The sequence below is a fragment of the Temnothorax nylanderi genome, unplaced genomic scaffold (genome assembly GCF_030848795.1).
Source record: "Temnothorax nylanderi isolate EJ_2023f unplaced genomic scaffold, tnyl_v1.0 TNYL_tig0024_pilon, whole genome shotgun sequence".
Taxonomy (NCBI): domain Eukaryota; kingdom Metazoa; phylum Arthropoda; class Insecta; order Hymenoptera; family Formicidae; genus Temnothorax; species Temnothorax nylanderi.
In genome coordinates this window covers 768,889-787,153 of record NW_027249086.1, presented here as the reverse complement: position 1 = coordinate 787,153, position 18,265 = coordinate 768,889, and the positions used below count along the sequence as shown (strand labels likewise).

Sequence of the window (18,265 nt, the reverse complement as noted above, 5' to 3'; positions counted from 1 at the left end):
ATCAACGTTGCTTTTTCAGGCAACCAACCTTGAGAAAGTAACAAATAACTTATTCACAGGAGGTATTCCATTGTGCTCCACACGAATCTGTTTAAATATTTAACAGGTACAGGAGGGACTTCGTTATCTTCGTTTAACGGTATTCGACCTGGAAGGAACGAAGACAATTTTGCGATTAATTTTCTGGGTTATGAATACTATCAGTTACTTCCTTCTATGAATATGATATTTCGGAGAAATTCATATAGCAATTCTTATCTATGACGAATTCACCATTATTTTAAAAACATATTTTCCTTTTAAGAAACGAAAAATCTTAATAATTCTGTCCATTTGAACAGTACAAAAAATTACTAATTAATACTTCAGTCGGTGATTATACCCAACGCAAACAATTATCAATATCTATATGCAATATTTGATATATGCATACGTAAAACTTTATATTTACATTATAAAAATGATATGTTATAAAAATGATATGATGAAGCTAAAAGCCCTTGAAGAGCGTTTCTAGCTGCACAGGACTTAGGAATTGAAGGTCGATGACTTACATTTGGGTCAGTTCCAGTCATATCTTTATTTTTTTCCGTCTTATTCTTCATGTGAATGACGCGAAGAAAATTCCTTTTCTCGCTTTCTCTCGAGCATTTGTTATATAATTGATCATATTAATATTTCCTATTTTTTGGATTGTTTAAAAAAATGTTACATTTTACAATAATAAATGGTCTTTTTGTAATAGTTACAATATTTTATTTCTTCACAATTAATAGTAAGATTTATACTTTGATTACAGAATTATATAAATATGTTGTAATTGTAACGCTCAAAAAATTTTTATTGGAAACATATTTATTTCCATAACTAGATGTAATTTAACTTCGACAGTTACGAAGAGAGAAATGGATACTCTATCTACAAACTAGTTCCTCGCGGAATCAAGAAACTTTCTCTCTTTCTTACATCACACTAGTGAAATGCGTCAAGATACGTTGAGATTACTCATCTTCGAAAAGGATTTGGTTAAATATTACAATAGTAAAAGAGACATAAAGCTATTATAGAGATGTAATAAATTAACTATAAGTGCATTGTATATGTATTTTAGCAATTGTATGTTTCCGTCTACAAATTTCATAGTTTATGGTAACTTTCACCAATATATCAACAGTCAGTTATCGTATTTAACTGCACGATTAACGCAAGCAGTTAACGCATCTCCATTGTAAAATTCTTCATTGATGTTAATACGAATAAGAGAGGAACTTTTACAGCACTAGATATATGTGATAACGCTTCAATTATGCTTCTTTTGAATTTATTATATTTACAATGTTTGATCTTAGTGTAATCTTATCATAGCTAGACACTTAAATAAATAAATAGAGCAAATACAAAATTAATTAAAACTATAAATAAATATATCTTATTCTTAATTTTATGTATAATGCCAATCATTTTTAGAATTACTTAAAATTAAAGTAACATTGGTATTTTCCTATACGACAAACACATTATATAAGAATAATCGAGGAACAGACGAAGAATTTTATTGTCCGTTAATAATTCTTTTCACTTCTTTCTACGTCGTTCTTTGTAAAATCGATAAGGTTCGAATTCTTGTACGTCGCCAATGAAACCGTATACATCCTGTCGCCTGTGCTTGTTGACTAATTCGTAGCTGCTCTCCTTGTGGGCAATCTTTTTTAATCCAATTATGGCTGCCAGGATCAAACTCATCAAACTCAGCACAACAGCTTTTCCACTTAGAATAGCCAATACCTTCAACGTGATGGGCAATAGAATCGATTTTATCAGCAAAAACCCAATAATCAAAGGCAGAACATACTTATTCAGTTTTTTGTATTTATTATCTTTACGCCCTGCAATTAATAAAGAAAGAGATATTTAGTAAATATGAATGGATGTAAGAAATATATAAGAAATATATATAAATGTGACACACGCTTTAAAATAAAAACATATCCTTTATATCCCCACTCGATATATTCTATACTACATTGCCTGCAACGTTCTACTAATCATTACACATGCTGACTTTAAAAAATTATATTATAGTTATGTTATATAAAAGTATCTTGCTCCCTCGAAAACCAGGATGTGCATATCGAGCTTCATCGAAGTATACGTTCCTTAATAGGTACGATCGTCACGGAAGTTAATAAAGATGAACTAGAGTAGAAAGCACTTATGTTTTTGTACCGGGAGACTCCGCGCGTCCGTAAACCCAAAAGTATCATAACGTAATGGACAACATGTGCAATTACACGCTCCTTTAACAACGTTTGATTAATACGCGGTCTCATAATTCAATTTCACAGCAAGTTATTCAAATCTTTGACTACTAAACTTGAAATACCACACTAGATTTGCTCGTTACTCGCAATTCCTTTAGTCTATTCAGATATATTACGTAAAATTTGTTATAAAAGTAATAAGAAAAAAGGTATGTGGTAGTAATAAGAAAAAAATTTTGCCAATGTGTATCCAAATTTAAACACTTTTGCACAGTGCTTTAATACTAAATTGCATTATATACAGACATCATTAAATAGCCATAAATTTTGCAATAATTTTATTTTTCTATTTGACATTCTATTAATACAATTAAAAATATAGTTATAAAATCAGTAGATTATAATAATATTAATGTCTTTAATAGTAAAGATATTAATACTTCTTTCTTCAAAGTAATGCTTACATATTTCGCGTCTGTATACTAATACCTCTCGTATATTAATTTAATACAATATTTTTTATATTTAAATGTAATATAAAAATTATACATTATAACATTTAAATTTTATAAAAACGGTTAAAAAAGCTATAATTTTTTTCTTTAAAATCCATAATATTATTAAATACTTGATAGTAATTAATTATTAATATAAAAGTTATTTTTGTTAAAAGTTTTTTATTTTATTATATGTAATTAATTGTTTATTCTCTATATGCACCGCTTTATTATCTAATATAAGAGAATAGAATAAAACGAAATCTGAACTTTTTTTTCTATCAAACCCCAAATGTAAAATTTGAAAATGGAATTTTCTTGAGCTACATTCAACCACAAATAATTATTATTGCTAGTACCTTCTACATCGTCACACGATTTCGAAATAGGAAAAATTGTATCAATGGTGTTTAAAAAACTTTCACCAATCCAGTCTAAAGACCCTCTAGAGTCGTTCCACAGCATCTCTCGGTCCAGTGTCTTCATTGATTGCGATCCCTGTGATGCGACGAATGTTGGTAGAAAAAGTAGCATGTACAGCAGTAACATCTTTCCAGCATCTAGATCTTTTTACTTCTTTTTTATACTTTCTTATAACACACTCTATGATCACGTTTTATCTGGAAAACTTCGCTTATCTTGCGATCGCGACCGACCTCTTCGCCAATGTTAACTGACATTCGTGCTAGACCGGGCCATTAGTTTATATAGTGGGACCGCGAAAAGCTCAGAGGAGGAGACTGCTCATCTAACTTGGTACTGATGCGTGACGAAGGACCCAACGTCCACTCCCGTACCTCCCAAGCTAGTCTACCTCGACCATTGGACGCTGTTCGCGTAGACCACTCTCGAAAAATCTTCCCCGGAATATTTCGACCGGGGTAAGTAGATCGTTCTCTCCGTCAAACGTCCTCACCATTACTGTCCTTTGTCGTGAGAGTGCACAGCATTTATTATCAATTCGTTTTACACTCGAATAGTTGTGGCACGAAGACGAGCTCCGCTGCCACGACCCGTAGGTCTGTTTACGGCCTGTTTACCGAGAAAAGTAAGCCAGAAATAATGCAAACTTAGTTATTTCATTTAAAAGCAAATCTATAATTAAAGAGAATCAGTTGCGTTCCGATTATTGTAACGATAAATAATTAAATTAGAGCCAGCTATTTTTTCATGATATTTTCATTTATTAATGATAAAATTTTACAAATATGCTATACTATAAAGAAGCTAAAATGATATTAATAATAATGTTAATAATCAATTAATATTAAAAGATTTTGACGAATTATTAGTAAATGATATCATATCTCTATTGAGCGGTGTTTTAAACTAAGCATTAATCAACCGCAGAAGAAAGTGTATTTGTCCTTAGAAACCGACTTTTCAATTAATTGATAAAGGCTGCAAAAAAGATCTATTTCCGTGCTCATCGTCAAGCAAAGTATTTTCTATCAATGTCACAAAAAATGATGTTATACGCTTGAGCACGATAGATAAACGTCGGAAAAGCAATGAGGAGTACGTCAACGTTATCAAAATCATATTTTTAGAAATTATTGTTAAATCACAATAATACTTTTCTTAAATAATTTTGATCACATACGAAAAAAGTATTGTTATTAATAAATTACAGTAAAGCTTATTTTTAAACTGCAGAGATATACCGTTTTATCCAAAAAGCAATTTTTTGAGACTTTCATGCGTGTTTTTTGTATCTTAGTACCTTTTATTATTTTATACCGTTATATGTACTTATATACATATTAATGTTATTATACGTTAATTTACTTTACGAATAAAGTTGTTATATCGTTAATGACAGACTCCTTCTTTGTGAGCACCTGTTATTTGTCAAAATTAGGACTGTGGCTAGCAGTAATAACAGTAATAATAGTTACACTTGAGTAAGCTTACAAATGATATTCATTATGCTCATAAAACTAGTAATCACGCAATATTGTTTGTCAGTAAAATTTTTTATTTATTGTAAAGACAATGCCAGTTTCTGATATCTCAAGAACGTAATAATTGAATAATATTTGTTGAACACTTATAATAATCATAATAATCGTAATAATAATATATAAGTATAATTATACTTAATCAGTCACAAAATTTTGCAGTAATTATTATAAGAGTTTATTATAACTTGTAATACAAAAAATAATGCTAACACAACAATAATGATCTAACCAGAAACCAATAACAAGATCAACATTGTTTTCTTTATTTTATCTTTCGATGTTCTCTTCATTCATAACGGTCATTGTTATTTGGGATTCAAATTCTTGAAAAAAATAGTCAAATTATTCTTGACTTCCTCTTTCCAAGAATCTAATGTGATACACCTAGGTGGCATATGAATAAAACTACTATATCGATATGTGGGTTGCCGGCTTCATACACGAAGGACTTGACTAATATGTTACTATAATCTGTCTTCAAATAGCCAGTCTGATGATTTTAATAGCAACAAACATTTTAATGCATGGGCAATATCTTTTATTAGCGAATTAGAAACGATTCAAAAAGACAATTTTTATACCAATGAGTAATCAGTGCGTACAGATTTCCTGTGATAGTAAATAAACAGGTTTATTACTCATGAAACTGGCTCGATGCAACATCCGAGAATGAAGAAAGTTACGGAGAGAGCACATACGTGATAATGACTGTTAAGTATCCGTTGTTCGTTGTGGTGCATTTGATTAGTGATTTTCAGAGCAGATAAGAACTTGATGATTGCTGGAAAAAGTCAATCAATCATTCAATAAAATGGAATTTCGCGCGATATAACGCTTTGTCTCATCAATCTCGTGTGCGAGCATCCGATACATGTTTTGAATGCTTTGTCTTAATTATGCAAAGTTATTAATAGTTTCACCATATTTTTCTGTAATTTAAGTATTAAGCGTTTTACTGTCTATCTACTCTGTAGGGGTGCTAAGTAATATAAATTCATATCTCGCACAAGTTGCAGCACAGTTTCGATAAATAACGCAATTCAAGTTTCCGTTTTATTTGAATCTTAAGACATCACAAATCGAAAGTAACTGCAAGAGTAGTATTTATAAATATGTTCGGACCCATATACCTACATACGCAAATTGGTGCATTAAACGCAAAATGAAGAAAATATTATCAAGTTGTAAGGATCATTTAAAGCTGCCGTGGGTTATTAGCAACCCGCATGTTTGCTGGGCGTAACTAAAAAAAATATCCCATCGAAATCATCTACGATCGGTCAATCTTTTCACGTAGATTTCTACGCGTATACACGCAGATTTCTAATTTCTTATCCTGCGGGTAAATAAGACGCTAATGTCGCTGGTTACGGCAATGTGTTCAATATTCTATTGTGCACTTAAGCGGAACCACGTGCTCCGAGGACTTCGGATAGTTCAGATAAATATGCAGCAGATTGTAAGATATAGCGCAGTTTGCGATGCTCTGTTATGAGCGCAAGATGATGCTCTGACGAAAAAGACAATCGATAATCTAAAAGTGGCGTAACAGAATTGAAAAGCAAGTAGGAAGAAGTGAAGTGAAACAGTAACACAACTTTTCCCAGACCTTCCGGATATCATTTCAATCACAAATCACAAATAAATCAGTTAAACTCAAACTAACAGCAGTTTATTTTAACTTACAAACGGGATTATCTAGCAGTGAAAACATCAAATAAATTTGTGTTCTTCAGCTAATTTTAAAATAAGCTTTATCTAAACAAAAGTCGCTAATTTCTCTTTAAAATTGCTCAATGCGACTAATCAATCACGAGATTATCGAACAACATATTATGCTAACTAACTTGTGAGCGTCAAGTGTCTTGGTTACGAGTTACCTAACATAAAAGAATAAAAAGTCATTTGATACAAAAGTACATATCGCAGCATTTGATCAGAGAGAATCGAAAATTGAATCACACAATTGTAAATTGACTTTCCTCGAGATAGGAATAACATTCGAGGTAGATCAAATCACGCTGCGATCTTATACGATGACACGAGACATAAAGCGTTTCCAACATGAAGACCATTCATCGGTTCTCTCCGGCCCGGATGTCTGCGTGGCGTAACTGAAAAAGAATCGCGCGGTCACACACATCGCAAAACATCGACGTCGACATCGACGCATCGTGTTCTGCCATTTCCGCCCCTATAAAGGCGTTATAACGCGCTCATTCGCGCGAGAGGCCTCCATTCCCTTTCTCTCGTGCGAAAATACCCGCAGAAGCCGTCTTATCGGCAACGACCGCGTCCGTGCGTCGTACATACCGTTTTGCGATATAACGTGACACATACATATATCGGTACTGACAATTTGGATCATAGTGTTTACCGCGAGCGTATATATCGCTGGCTCGTCGGTCGGAGCTCATTTTACACGGACTGCCGATTTTCTCGGCAACTGAAGCGTGCCCGGCGTGGTATCCGCGGCCGCGGCGTCCGGTCAGTTTGTCGTCGAGCGGCGGATCAACGGCGGATCGGTTAGTTCCCAGTTGCTCGTTGCACCGTTCATTCCTTCGTCTTACACTGTCCACTCCCAGTTGATTTCCTATATGTCACACATTTCCATAGATAACAACTCTCTAAAATTCCACATACAGAACAGAACGAGCGTGACAAAAGGCGGGCACGAGCAACGGAAGAGAGGCATGTCGTGACGGTCGTAGCGCTCATCTCTCGTGACCAGTTGTCGATCCTGGAAAAAGAGAGTGTTCACCCTGTCATCCATTCGGATGTTTTTACGATTCGAGAAAACGTTCGTCGAGTACTCCGTGACCTGGGAAAACCGTCAGTGCGCGATGACATCTTGACAACGAAATAGGGTGAGGCAGGCGAAAGAGTGAGATTGTAAACGAAACCGCGTGCAGATACCGCCAGTGGATTTCCGGCGAGGACCCTTTCTTCATGAACGCGAGAAAAGATGTTATCGAGAGTTAACTTGGTCGCGCTTCTGCTGACCTTGAATTGCGTTAGCCGCGCGATTGAGCATTCGAGATCAGCGCTTGAGAAATGGCAGGAGGAAGAGAGAGCCGTCACTTCCGACAAGAAGGTCCTCAGGTACATGTATGATAATGTCACGTCCGAGAATCCTATTTCTTCGGTCAATGGTCGCAACGGTGACAAGGTACCCAAGATTCATCGTTCAATTGATCAAGACATCTATAATGCATATTCCAAGATTGAAATGAGGGACCGAGGTAAATAAAAAATGATAACGTTATAATATTTAATGGCAGAAATGTTTTTATCTCGAAATGCAAGTGCTATAAAGCACTGACGCAAAAAGATAGTAGCAAGTATTATATTTGAATTGTCGTCTTGATGAAGTATGATTATCAATACCGTTGTATAACGGTTTTCTTTTAATACTGTAATGGCTTTTTTTATTGAGATAGAATGTATCCAATATTTATTTTGACAATTTTAGAGTTTCATATTGTTGATTGAACTAAAACACTAAGAAATGATATTAATAAACATAACGTTAATTTCTCTTCAATTGTAATAAGTTAAAAATATATCAAAAGTTTTAACAATTACATTAATAATTGATATTATATTTCACGTTATGTTGATTATGTAATCTTGTAACATACGTGAAATTATTTTCATATACACGAAATCATGTAATTTATGAAATTAATATTAAATAACAGTGTTAAATAATTCGTATTTCCATAATTTAAGAAATTTAAGTCACCAAAAATACGTTCAAGATTTTAATCATATTGTTCGTGATAATTTCTAGATGAAACACGGCGTAGGAAACGAAAAGTACGGCCAAGTACAATGATGGCGTTGCTGATGGCGTACAAGCTTAAATTTGTTGCTCTAATACCAACGATACTCGGAGGTTTGATTCTTCTCAAAGGAACGACGTTACTCGCGGGATTTTTCTTCGCCCTATTCGCTGCCGTTCTTGGACTAAAAGTACACTGACAACGAAATCAGACAGGAAGGATCTTTGGAAGGAGTGCACCAAAAATACACTAAGAAGTGAGAATGACATACGACTTTATTTCGTAATAATTTACAATCAGGTTAAACTTGTATAACTAATTGCCGTTTATCTTTGAGAAAGTATTGAACGCCTGTGTGTACAAAGTAACACTTAAGGCCGAATTTATAATCGCTTCTCGGAGTCAAACGTATACATCTCGTATACATTTCGTAGAATGCGTCGCGTCGTCAAGTGTGTACTTATAAACACATTAAGTCAAATTATTTTTAGAGACCACAAGTGAAAAACGCTACGTGAAACGATCCGCATGGTTACGATCATTACGAAATAAATGTTACGTTTCTTAAAATGTAATATATATATGAGTTAATCATTATAATAAACGTTGACAGATGATGGAATTAGTATTTCTTATTCGTTATATTTTAATACTCAAGTGTTTTAGTCGTCACGCTTACTCTACTGAACACACGATTTTAGTAACGTAAACATGGATACAGATATTCGTGTAAGTACTTGTCGCAAGCTACACATTCTAAACTCTTTCTAAGGTTATCTTATAAATCTAAAATAAATAAATATACTTTGCCGCCTATTTTGGGGTGCGGTACTATAAATAAATATAAATATATCGCAAGTATACTGAGAAACGACTGCAAATTCGGCTAATCAAAGAATGAAGTCTGTCATCTTTTCGCTCGACCTCGAAATTGATCGTGTTCCGACAAAACTTGTCGACAAAAACTTCTAAACCAGCACCGTTAGAAATTCGCGTGTGTGAAAATTACTCTCTCGCTATCATTTCATTAGATTATTTGCTGGGACCAGTTGGCAGTTGAAGTACAAGACTGTAAAACAAAACAAGTTGCACTTGTCGTTGCAACTTCTTTTCTTTTCCAGTTTCTTTACACATATCCAGTTATTTTCACATATTCTAGCTGTGGTTTGCGCATTTTTTTCTCTCTTTACAGAAAATCGTCAAGAGTCGCGGTAACTTATTTTTCGCGTCAAATGTATATAACATTTCTATTATTGTATCATTACATTAAATAGTTACGTCATTTATAAAACCGTTAATTTAAAAGACGAAAAATTGCGATACGATTATAATGATATATCGATGATCATTCAAAAAGCTAGCAGACTCGTAAAAATTTACACGAATGAGACAGCTCGCCCATTCGAATCTACTTTTCTACTTTTAATATTTCTAAAACTTTTGCATATCTTGTATTTCTTTTCACAATAATATCTTGCCATTCCAACATCAACATCACACATATATTCCATCTTTACACTCTTATTTTCCTCGCAATTTGTGCAGTACGCATAAATGCGACGTCTCATGAACGATAAAATTTGTTTTAAAACATAAATAAGCGAAACTATTTCGATGTCTCGAACTGTCTCTGAAATCGCGTATCATCTGCTCCTTTGGATACAGGCGTTGCTCCCTCCCCCAATACCTGAAGATTTCCCGTCGCTTCTTTTTTGTTTAATGCTTCTGCCGCGCGCTGTAAGCCAAGGTGTGAGCGTACTCGCGATCGGCTTCCGTTAATGATGGTACCGGTGCGCCTACGACTCCCTTCAGACTTCTGTCCCATCCACCTCCGCTTTGCTGCCAGCCACCATGGTCGTGACCACCCTGTTTTTGGGCGAGTAGCTTCTTCAAGCCGATGATGAGCGACAGAACCAAAGCGATCTTGCTGATGATTAAAGCCTTGCCGGCCAGCAGGAAAAGCACGCCTATAGCAATAGGAATTAATGCGGCGAGTTTCATCGCCATTCCCATCATCATCATCCCCATCATCTTCTTCATTTTCCCACGACCTTCCTCGATACTTCGTTTCAAATCGCTGGAACTTGTCTTTGGTAAGCTGATCTGCACGTTGAAACTGTTCATTAGCGCGGCTATGCGCTCGAACAGAATATCGTTGAGTATTTCGTCCAAGGCCCCTCCGTTGGTTCTAGCCAAAGTCTTCTCCAGATCGGAGACCGTGTTTTTCGAGCTGTCGTCCGTCGTAGACGCGACTTTGACCAGCTCGAGATTGTCGCCGATCGGCAAAGTCTGTATACGACCGAGTCTCTCAAAGAAGGTGATCGCCTTCTTCTTCAAACACGGCGACACAGCTATATTGCGATGCTCGCACTCTTCGTAGACGCGATAAAGAGCACGATATCCTCGCTCAAGGAATCCGCCGTCCTCATCGGCGTGGATAGTTGCACCGCAGACTAACAATAGCAGCACGCACTTGGATATAATCTTAATCGCCGACATGCTGGACTCGGATGGCTTTCCAACTCGCGAATGCTTAGCTGGGCAATTTGGGACGAAATCACAGACACCTCGTATTGTCGAAATCACGCAAGAGGCACGCGACTCGAAATTCGAAGTGACTAGTCGGAGATACAAATAGTTGCGCGCACCCACGAGCTGGATGATCCTCGACTAGAGAGAACTGGCACCAGGACCAAGTCTCCGGGCAGATATATACCAGCGCGAGGAGCCATCCTCCTAGATGCTATCCTTCACGAAGGGGGTGAGGTATCTCTCTCGTATAAACGGATGGATATGCCGGTGCACGTGACGACACGACCTCACTTGTATGAGTGGATAATCCTCTTCTATCTTCTCTCCGTCGCGAACCCCTCTCGTCCTTGCATCCTCCTCTTTCTCTTTCAGCTCGCTAGACAGCTGCCATCGCGGCGGGACGGGGCCGAGGTAAAAGTTCTCATGATGCTAGCGCGCCAAGAGCATGTGACCCTTCCTGACACAGAGACCCACTCGCGTCTCGAGATCGAGACACTGCTGTTCAACGGCCGCCACGCGATTCGTTCATTAAATTTCGCCGCGCGGCGCGCCGGTTACATGTTACATACCTACGAGTACTATGTGTGCGTCTTCCGCGTGATGTAGTGTGCGGCCTCATCATGATTCGCATCTTGCGCGGGAGGAGAGGCAAAGCCTGTGTTGGGATGAGACCACAGAGGGGAGCGCCGCGCTGTGGACTGCATTGGCAGAGTATCTGGCACCGTGATCTCGCTGACCCTTGGCATAACGTGAGGATGCTAGAAACTGGTTCCAGGTTACGTACAGCCCGTGACCTTCCTATCGTACGATTTTCCTGCGGCGCGGAATGAACGAGGATTATCGACACGGATGATCTACTTTCCCTATATTTCGGTGCATCATTCTCATCATGATGTGTCCCGTACAGACGGTGCGCAGTGGTTCGATAATGTTTCGTATTTATGTGAAATGTAACGAGAATCGTTGCGAATCGCTTCTCATCTTTTTTTATCTTTTTTCATTGCACATAGTTATTGTTCTGAAAATAATAAATGAACATAAATTGCGTGAGAAGAACGTGGAAATATAACGGAAATTATCTTCTATCTCTGTTTTTTCAGCAAGATATAAAAAAGAGATTTTGTTTCGTTCCAGATTTATTGATACTGAAATACGCGTAAAGCGAAACGAATAAAACAGTAACGTGCTTCGTGATCTGATACTGCTATATTGCGCAACAGTACAACTTATGACTGCGTAGCACCTCACTCTTGCACAAATTGCGCTTTGATTGTGTACACATCGCATCCCTCAGCACACGTCACGTATAAACCAGCTGTCGTTCATTTTTGGCGCGATAACTATGAAATGGAGATTATCGGTAGATGAATGAATATTACGAGCATGTGGAATTCACAGCCTTATGGTGTATAATTAGCTAATTTGCTCAGTTACCGGCAATGTTTTGACATACATATGCACTCCGTGTATGCCTACCGATTACATTAACGCATTACTAGATGTTTTCATACCAATTTACTACTACTTGGAGATAAGTAACTCCTTTATACAATTAAAATAAAGCAAGACTTTGAAACTCAACAAGAGCTATTTTTTTAAATAAAATTATTATTATTATAATTCTGGATTATAGTGGAAACAGCCTTTTATTTCTTTTAAAAAATTATCGTGGGCTGCACGTGAAAGATAAAAGATCTGCGTCTTTTCTTGTACGAAATTATAGCACTTAGCCTCGAAAGGATTAACGATGTATGCAGACCCACAACACGAAACTGACGGACCCAATGTATTCTGTTTTCTTCTTGTATCACGGTTTGTTAGGAGCGTGAAGCTGAGCGCATGGCGCATCCTCGACACACTCGATCGAGGTTAGCGCATCTCTAATGCGACAACAGCCAACGATGCATCCTCCATACTGTTACCTACTTCGCGATTATCCCAGAGTCAGTGCCATGGGCCTACACAGACAGTGTTTAACTGTATTAAGGCCCGTGCCACATTCTGAGCGCGCAGTTATATTCTCACGAACGGTGCGAGAAATGGATTCCGCCGCAATGAACCTACGCACAGTGTGCGGTTAGGCCCAATTATTATTCGTTATCTGATACCTCCACTCAGGTCCCAAGTCACAAAAGCGGCGGACTTTCGATTGTTCACAAAAGTAGACAAGTAGGACGTTTCTGCCGAGACATTTATCTTAATGACGTCGCATGAATTATCCCATTCATCCCTCAACGTCTAATTCGCGGAAGTTTACCGAAAGAATACTTTCTGAGGCGTCATTGGGTCATAATAATACTATTCTTCGCGAAGAAAATTGAAAATTAAAATAGACTATACTCATTTACCACTGGACTTTGTGATTTAAATCTACCAAACTATACAAAGTGGGGAAAAGTAGATACTTCCGAAAAGCCTCGCGCGCGCGCTTCGTAGTAAAAGCTTAATCTATACGGAAGATCAGTTATGGTGCGGAACGCACAGGTTTCCAGAATAATAAAAGTGAGGCAATAGGTTAAACCGTCATGAGCGATTTCCTCGAGAGATATTTTAGACAAGAACAGGACGTTTCTGCCTGTTATTAGATTCAGGTCAACGACCAGCAACAGGTGGTTCTGCCGATTCGCATGCGGAGGGTTCTGATTTAACTCATTACCTGATCACGCTCGTTCGCAAAAGCATTAAATTTAGTATGGTTCAATAATAAAACGAAAGAATTCGTACTCCGATGAGCTACTCTATCAGAATTGATTTTAAATATTAAAACGGCATGTATGTATACTACAGCAAAAAATCATTCATAATCGAGCGTTGCCCGTTATGTATAGTCGAGTATAATCGAGCGAAGGAAAGCAATACGCAAAAACATCAAATTTACATAGCAGACATAACAGGATTTATAAAACAACATTGCAAAAAAAGTATTTAAAAAAAATAATGACTCTTTGAATTATACCTAACATTAACGCCAGAGATATTTCAGACGAGGAATTTCAGACGTCGGTCTGACACTAAAGTGCGAGAGCTGCATTCTTTGTACAGCACAAACATCCATATTAGGATGCGTATAGCTGGTAACCTTCGGAGGCTGTAACCCTGCATACTCTGAGTAGTGAATCGAGGATGCTCGATTGGCCCAGTGGCATACAAAACAGTCGTCGAAGAAAAAGATCATGCTTTTTAGGCCTTATTCTCCACTTTCCGGCGCGCGAGGATCGTGGGAGCTATAACAAGTGAAAAGCAAGTTTTGTTAATTTACTTAACAATCCTTATTATCTTAATTCACCTCCCAATTCATTTAATAACTTTTTTAATAGTACGTAACTGTAGTAGGTAATCAAATCCGAATAGTTTTTTTTATTGTAATATAACGATTTTTACTATCACTTTATACCAAGATGCGTATAGCTGAAAATAATATACTAGATGATGATGATGATAATTGGTCATTTGTTAGATTAAAATACTGTGGAAGAACTTTTGAGAAATAATATCATTATAATATCATTATAAACTTAATAGTAGGAAACTTAATCGAATCTCACATCATTTTTAATCCTGTTATATTCGAAGAAAAATTTCCAAATTAATTAAATTAATATTATATAATCGTCAATGTTAAATAAGAAATGGAAATAATTGATAATAGATACTTTGAATCAAGCGATCAACTCGAAAATATAGAAAATGTATATATATATAAGACAAATAAAACACTAGTTAGGACTAACACGTAAATTAATCATATGTTTCACATCACTTTCTACTTTCTTCAACAACGTTTCTATTATCGGTCTATTTGATATTAAATAAATTATCTTTCTCGCAAATTACGGGTCCGTAAACATTATATGTACATCAAAAATGCATAACAATAACTTACATAAAAATAGATACTCTAACCAACATGTTCGTTGACGCCTGACCCTCGATTTCGATAAATTTGAAATTTCATCTATTTCATTCTCTCCGTTACTACTTTTCCCACCCTATCTCATTCTCTATCTATCTATTTATCTCACTGAGCGTAAATGCGACCGAATATACGAGTCAACTTGCACCGCGTATCTCCACAAATACGTTATTCCGTACTTTGGATAGGTCGAAAATGATGATACGCGCTGCTGGGACTTATCTTCTCACTGCGCTTCATGTACTCCATTTAACATTGTGGTAAGTACGGTACTATATATATTGAATATGTACGCCACCATGTGCGTGCAGAAACGTACGGTTCTATAGCGGTTGGAATAATTTTACGCGCATGATGCATTTTACCATAGATGCATTCACGCTCTGTATGTCGTAACATCACTTTACTCCGCCATTATTACTAATTGCTAGAGCCTATAAATATGACGGTCTCTACAAAGCGTCAGTTCTGATCGAACATGCTTTGGCGGCTCTTCGCGGTTCTGGTATTAGGCGGTTTTATCGCCATTTGTTCTTGCGAGCCCGTGAACAGAAAACTGAAAGCTGTAGGGACAAACGAGTGTGCCAGCAATGAAGGTGACATCTCCACGTGTAGAACTAATGAGGCGGCAACTCCTTCGTCAAATAGCGAGACTCAAATGCGATCTAGCAGGAAAGCCCGATTCCTAGATGATGTCGATGACGGGAATGAAGGTAAGAATTCTCGCTGAGAATTTTTAAAATAAATCTATGGTTATATATCGTACTAAGGAAAGTATTTACATTGTCTTATATTCTTTCTTAAAGTAAGTTTAGGTTTCGGGAAAGAAAAAGGATGTTGAACGAAAGATGTCAAATAAATGTTTATATTAGAAAAAGTATATCTTATAAAAACTATATATATATAATTATAAGTATACTAAATGAAACAAAAGCATTTTGCAACATTTTTTTCTTTGTGCAAAAGTATCTCTCAAATCATATACAAATACTTTTGCTATCTACTATTCTATTAACATAGAAAAAAATGTGAAAAGGAAAGATTATAATTTTTAACTCTATAGTCGATATTTTGAATCTCTTAACCAACAATTAAGCAAGCAAGTATGACATAAAATAATTAAGTTCAATTAATGATTACATCAAAACAAATTGTGAATATTTTATATTTGTTTGTTATATTTATTACATTTTTTATTATTCCTTTAAAAAATAATACTTCTAGATCAGATATTATATATATGCATGAAGGGAAAAAGAGAGAGATAATTTAATGTATAATATTTGTTCGTAAATGTCAGTTTCTCCATTTTTTCATAGTATTATCGATTCGATTAATTTAATTCCCGATTTGAACTAGCTAGATAGCTAAATAGCAGGTACTAAATTAATTTACTTATTTATTTTAAATTTCAGTTTCTGCTCGGAAAAAAAATAAAAAAGGATACGGTAGAGTAATAGTTTACATGTTAGCTGCTTTGAAAGCAGCGCTAATTTATGGATTACTACATGGCGTTGCAGCTCTTGCAGGAAAGGCAATATTGCTAGCCAAAATAGCTTTAGCACTTGCCATTGCCGCACTTGTAAAAAAGAATGGTACGTGGTAGGTACGTAGTAGGTAAATTACATAAATTATAAAAAATATTATTTAATTCTGTTGAATTGAAAATTCTAGTCTCTATGATTAAAAAGTGCATATAAATATTTGTTTTTCAATAACAGTAAGGTTACAGTCAAAAATAGGAAAAGAATACTGAAAATAAATATTGCAAAGAGTGCACAAATTAAATTATATTTTGTTTTGTAACAGAATTTATTAACGTATGTTTTAACAGTACGTTTTACAATATATTTTTATAATTATTCCAAATTTAAAATACATTCTGTAAATTTTTCTTATCATGAAACTTGAAAGATTAGTTTTTATAAAGTGATACGGATTTTATGACATAAGAACAAACTATTTAATTTAAATTGAATAATTTAATGAATAAAATTTTCTTTCAGATTCTGGAAAAGTTTCTTACGAAATAGTGAAACATCCACATACCAGCTATATACAAACCCACAGTTCAAGCGTCGATTACGATCATCGTACTGATGATACTGATGACCGTAATGATTATATTTACGAATATCGAAAACGACGGCAACTTATATTTTAGTATAAATAGATTTTAAGTATTTAAAAATTGACAACCACAGCAAATAAAATAAATTATATCTATAAAGCCACTTATATATATAAGTGGCTTTATAGATATAATTCATATATATATATATATATATATATCCATATATATATATATATATGGAGGGGTAAAAAAGAGCCATAGTAGTGTAAGTCAAATTTTTTTAAATATTGACTTGTGTGCACAGATGCAATCTATACAATATATAAATTGCATCTATGCACACAAATCAATATTTTAAAAAATTTGACTTACACCACTGTGGCTTTTACCTCTCCATATATGTGTGTATATATATGCAGGGTGATTCAAAAAATTACTGCTAAACTTAAGGAGCGTATAGAGGGGTCAAAATAAAACAGCTTATGATTAGGAACCTATGTTTTCCGAAGTAACCCTGAGTCAGTACAGGCCTTTGAATATTTGGAACTCGGATAATGTACCAATGAAATAATCGCAATTTGCTCTTCCGCTAGCTTTATTTTGTTTCTATTAAGATTTTATTAAAGATTACGTGAAATATCTAGGATATTTGAGAGAGTGCGCCAGAGTTCTGTTCGATGATGCAATGCATGCATTGAATGTGGAGGTCGCCAATTCGAACACCTTTTGTAAATTCAGTTTGTGCTAGCGTATTCCTTAACAAAACCTTAATAAAAACAAAATAAAGCTAGTGGAAGAGTAGCAAATTTCGATTATTTCATTGGTATATTATCCGAGTTTCATACATTCAAAAGCCTGTACTGATTTAAGATTACTTCGGAGAACATAAGCTTCTAATCGAAAGTTGTTCTATTTTGATCCCTCTATACACTTCTTAAGTTTGGCAGTAACCTTTTGAATCATTCTGTGTATATATATATATTTATAAACTAAATTATTTATAAGCTTAATTAAGACTTACTGTGCTTTAACAGAGTTTGGATATTTTGAGAAAGACAACAACAAAAGTTACCAATTATATACTTTAAATATATATCCATAACGAAAAAATAGCTTTAATTTAGGCAATATCTTGTAATAGAAAAATTACTTGTACATCCAAAATTATACAATAGCAATTATTTGTAAATTTTTAAATATAGATATATTGTAACAAAATCTAATACACACACACACAAT

The 18,265-nt window shown here is 35.3% G+C and overlaps 4 protein-coding genes across 4 annotated transcripts; 2 read left to right on the top strand and 2 right to left on the bottom strand.

Moving 5' to 3' along the window:
• Positions 1-1,575: 1,575 nt before the first annotated feature.
• On the bottom strand, positions 1,576-3,307 carry Osi13 (Protein). Its single transcript, XM_071700922.1, has 2 exons — positions 3,118-3,307; positions 1,576-1,886 (listed from the first exon to the last, which is right to left on the bottom strand). The coding sequence occupies exons 1-2, from the start codon at positions 3,305-3,307 to the stop codon at positions 1,576-1,578; spliced, it is 501 nt and encodes a 166-aa protein (XP_071557023.1).
• Positions 3,308-7,687: 4,380 nt separating this feature from the next.
• On the top strand, positions 7,688-8,706 carry LOC139769661 (uncharacterized). Its single transcript, XM_071700923.1, has 2 exons — positions 7,688-7,964; positions 8,516-8,706. Exons 1-2 carry the CDS (start codon positions 7,688-7,690, stop codon positions 8,704-8,706), a joined length of 468 nt encoding a protein of 155 aa, XP_071557024.1.
• A 1,282-nt stretch (positions 8,707-9,988) lies between these two features.
• On the bottom strand, positions 9,989-11,006 carry Osi12 (DUF1676 domain-containing protein Osi12). The gene has a single exon (XM_071700921.1). The coding sequence runs from the start codon at positions 11,004-11,006 to the stop codon at positions 10,224-10,226; it is 783 nt and encodes a 260-aa protein (XP_071557022.1). The 3' UTR covers positions 9,989-10,223.
• Positions 11,007-15,430: 4,424 nt separating this feature from the next.
• Positions 15,431-17,148, top strand: LOC139769667 (uncharacterized). The gene is made up of 3 exons (XM_071700930.1): positions 15,431-15,665; positions 16,368-16,547; positions 16,959-17,148. Exons 1-3 carry the CDS (start codon positions 15,431-15,433, stop codon positions 17,114-17,116), a joined length of 573 nt encoding a protein of 190 aa, XP_071557031.1. The 3' UTR covers positions 17,117-17,148.
• Positions 17,149-18,265: the final 1,117 nt, after the last annotated feature.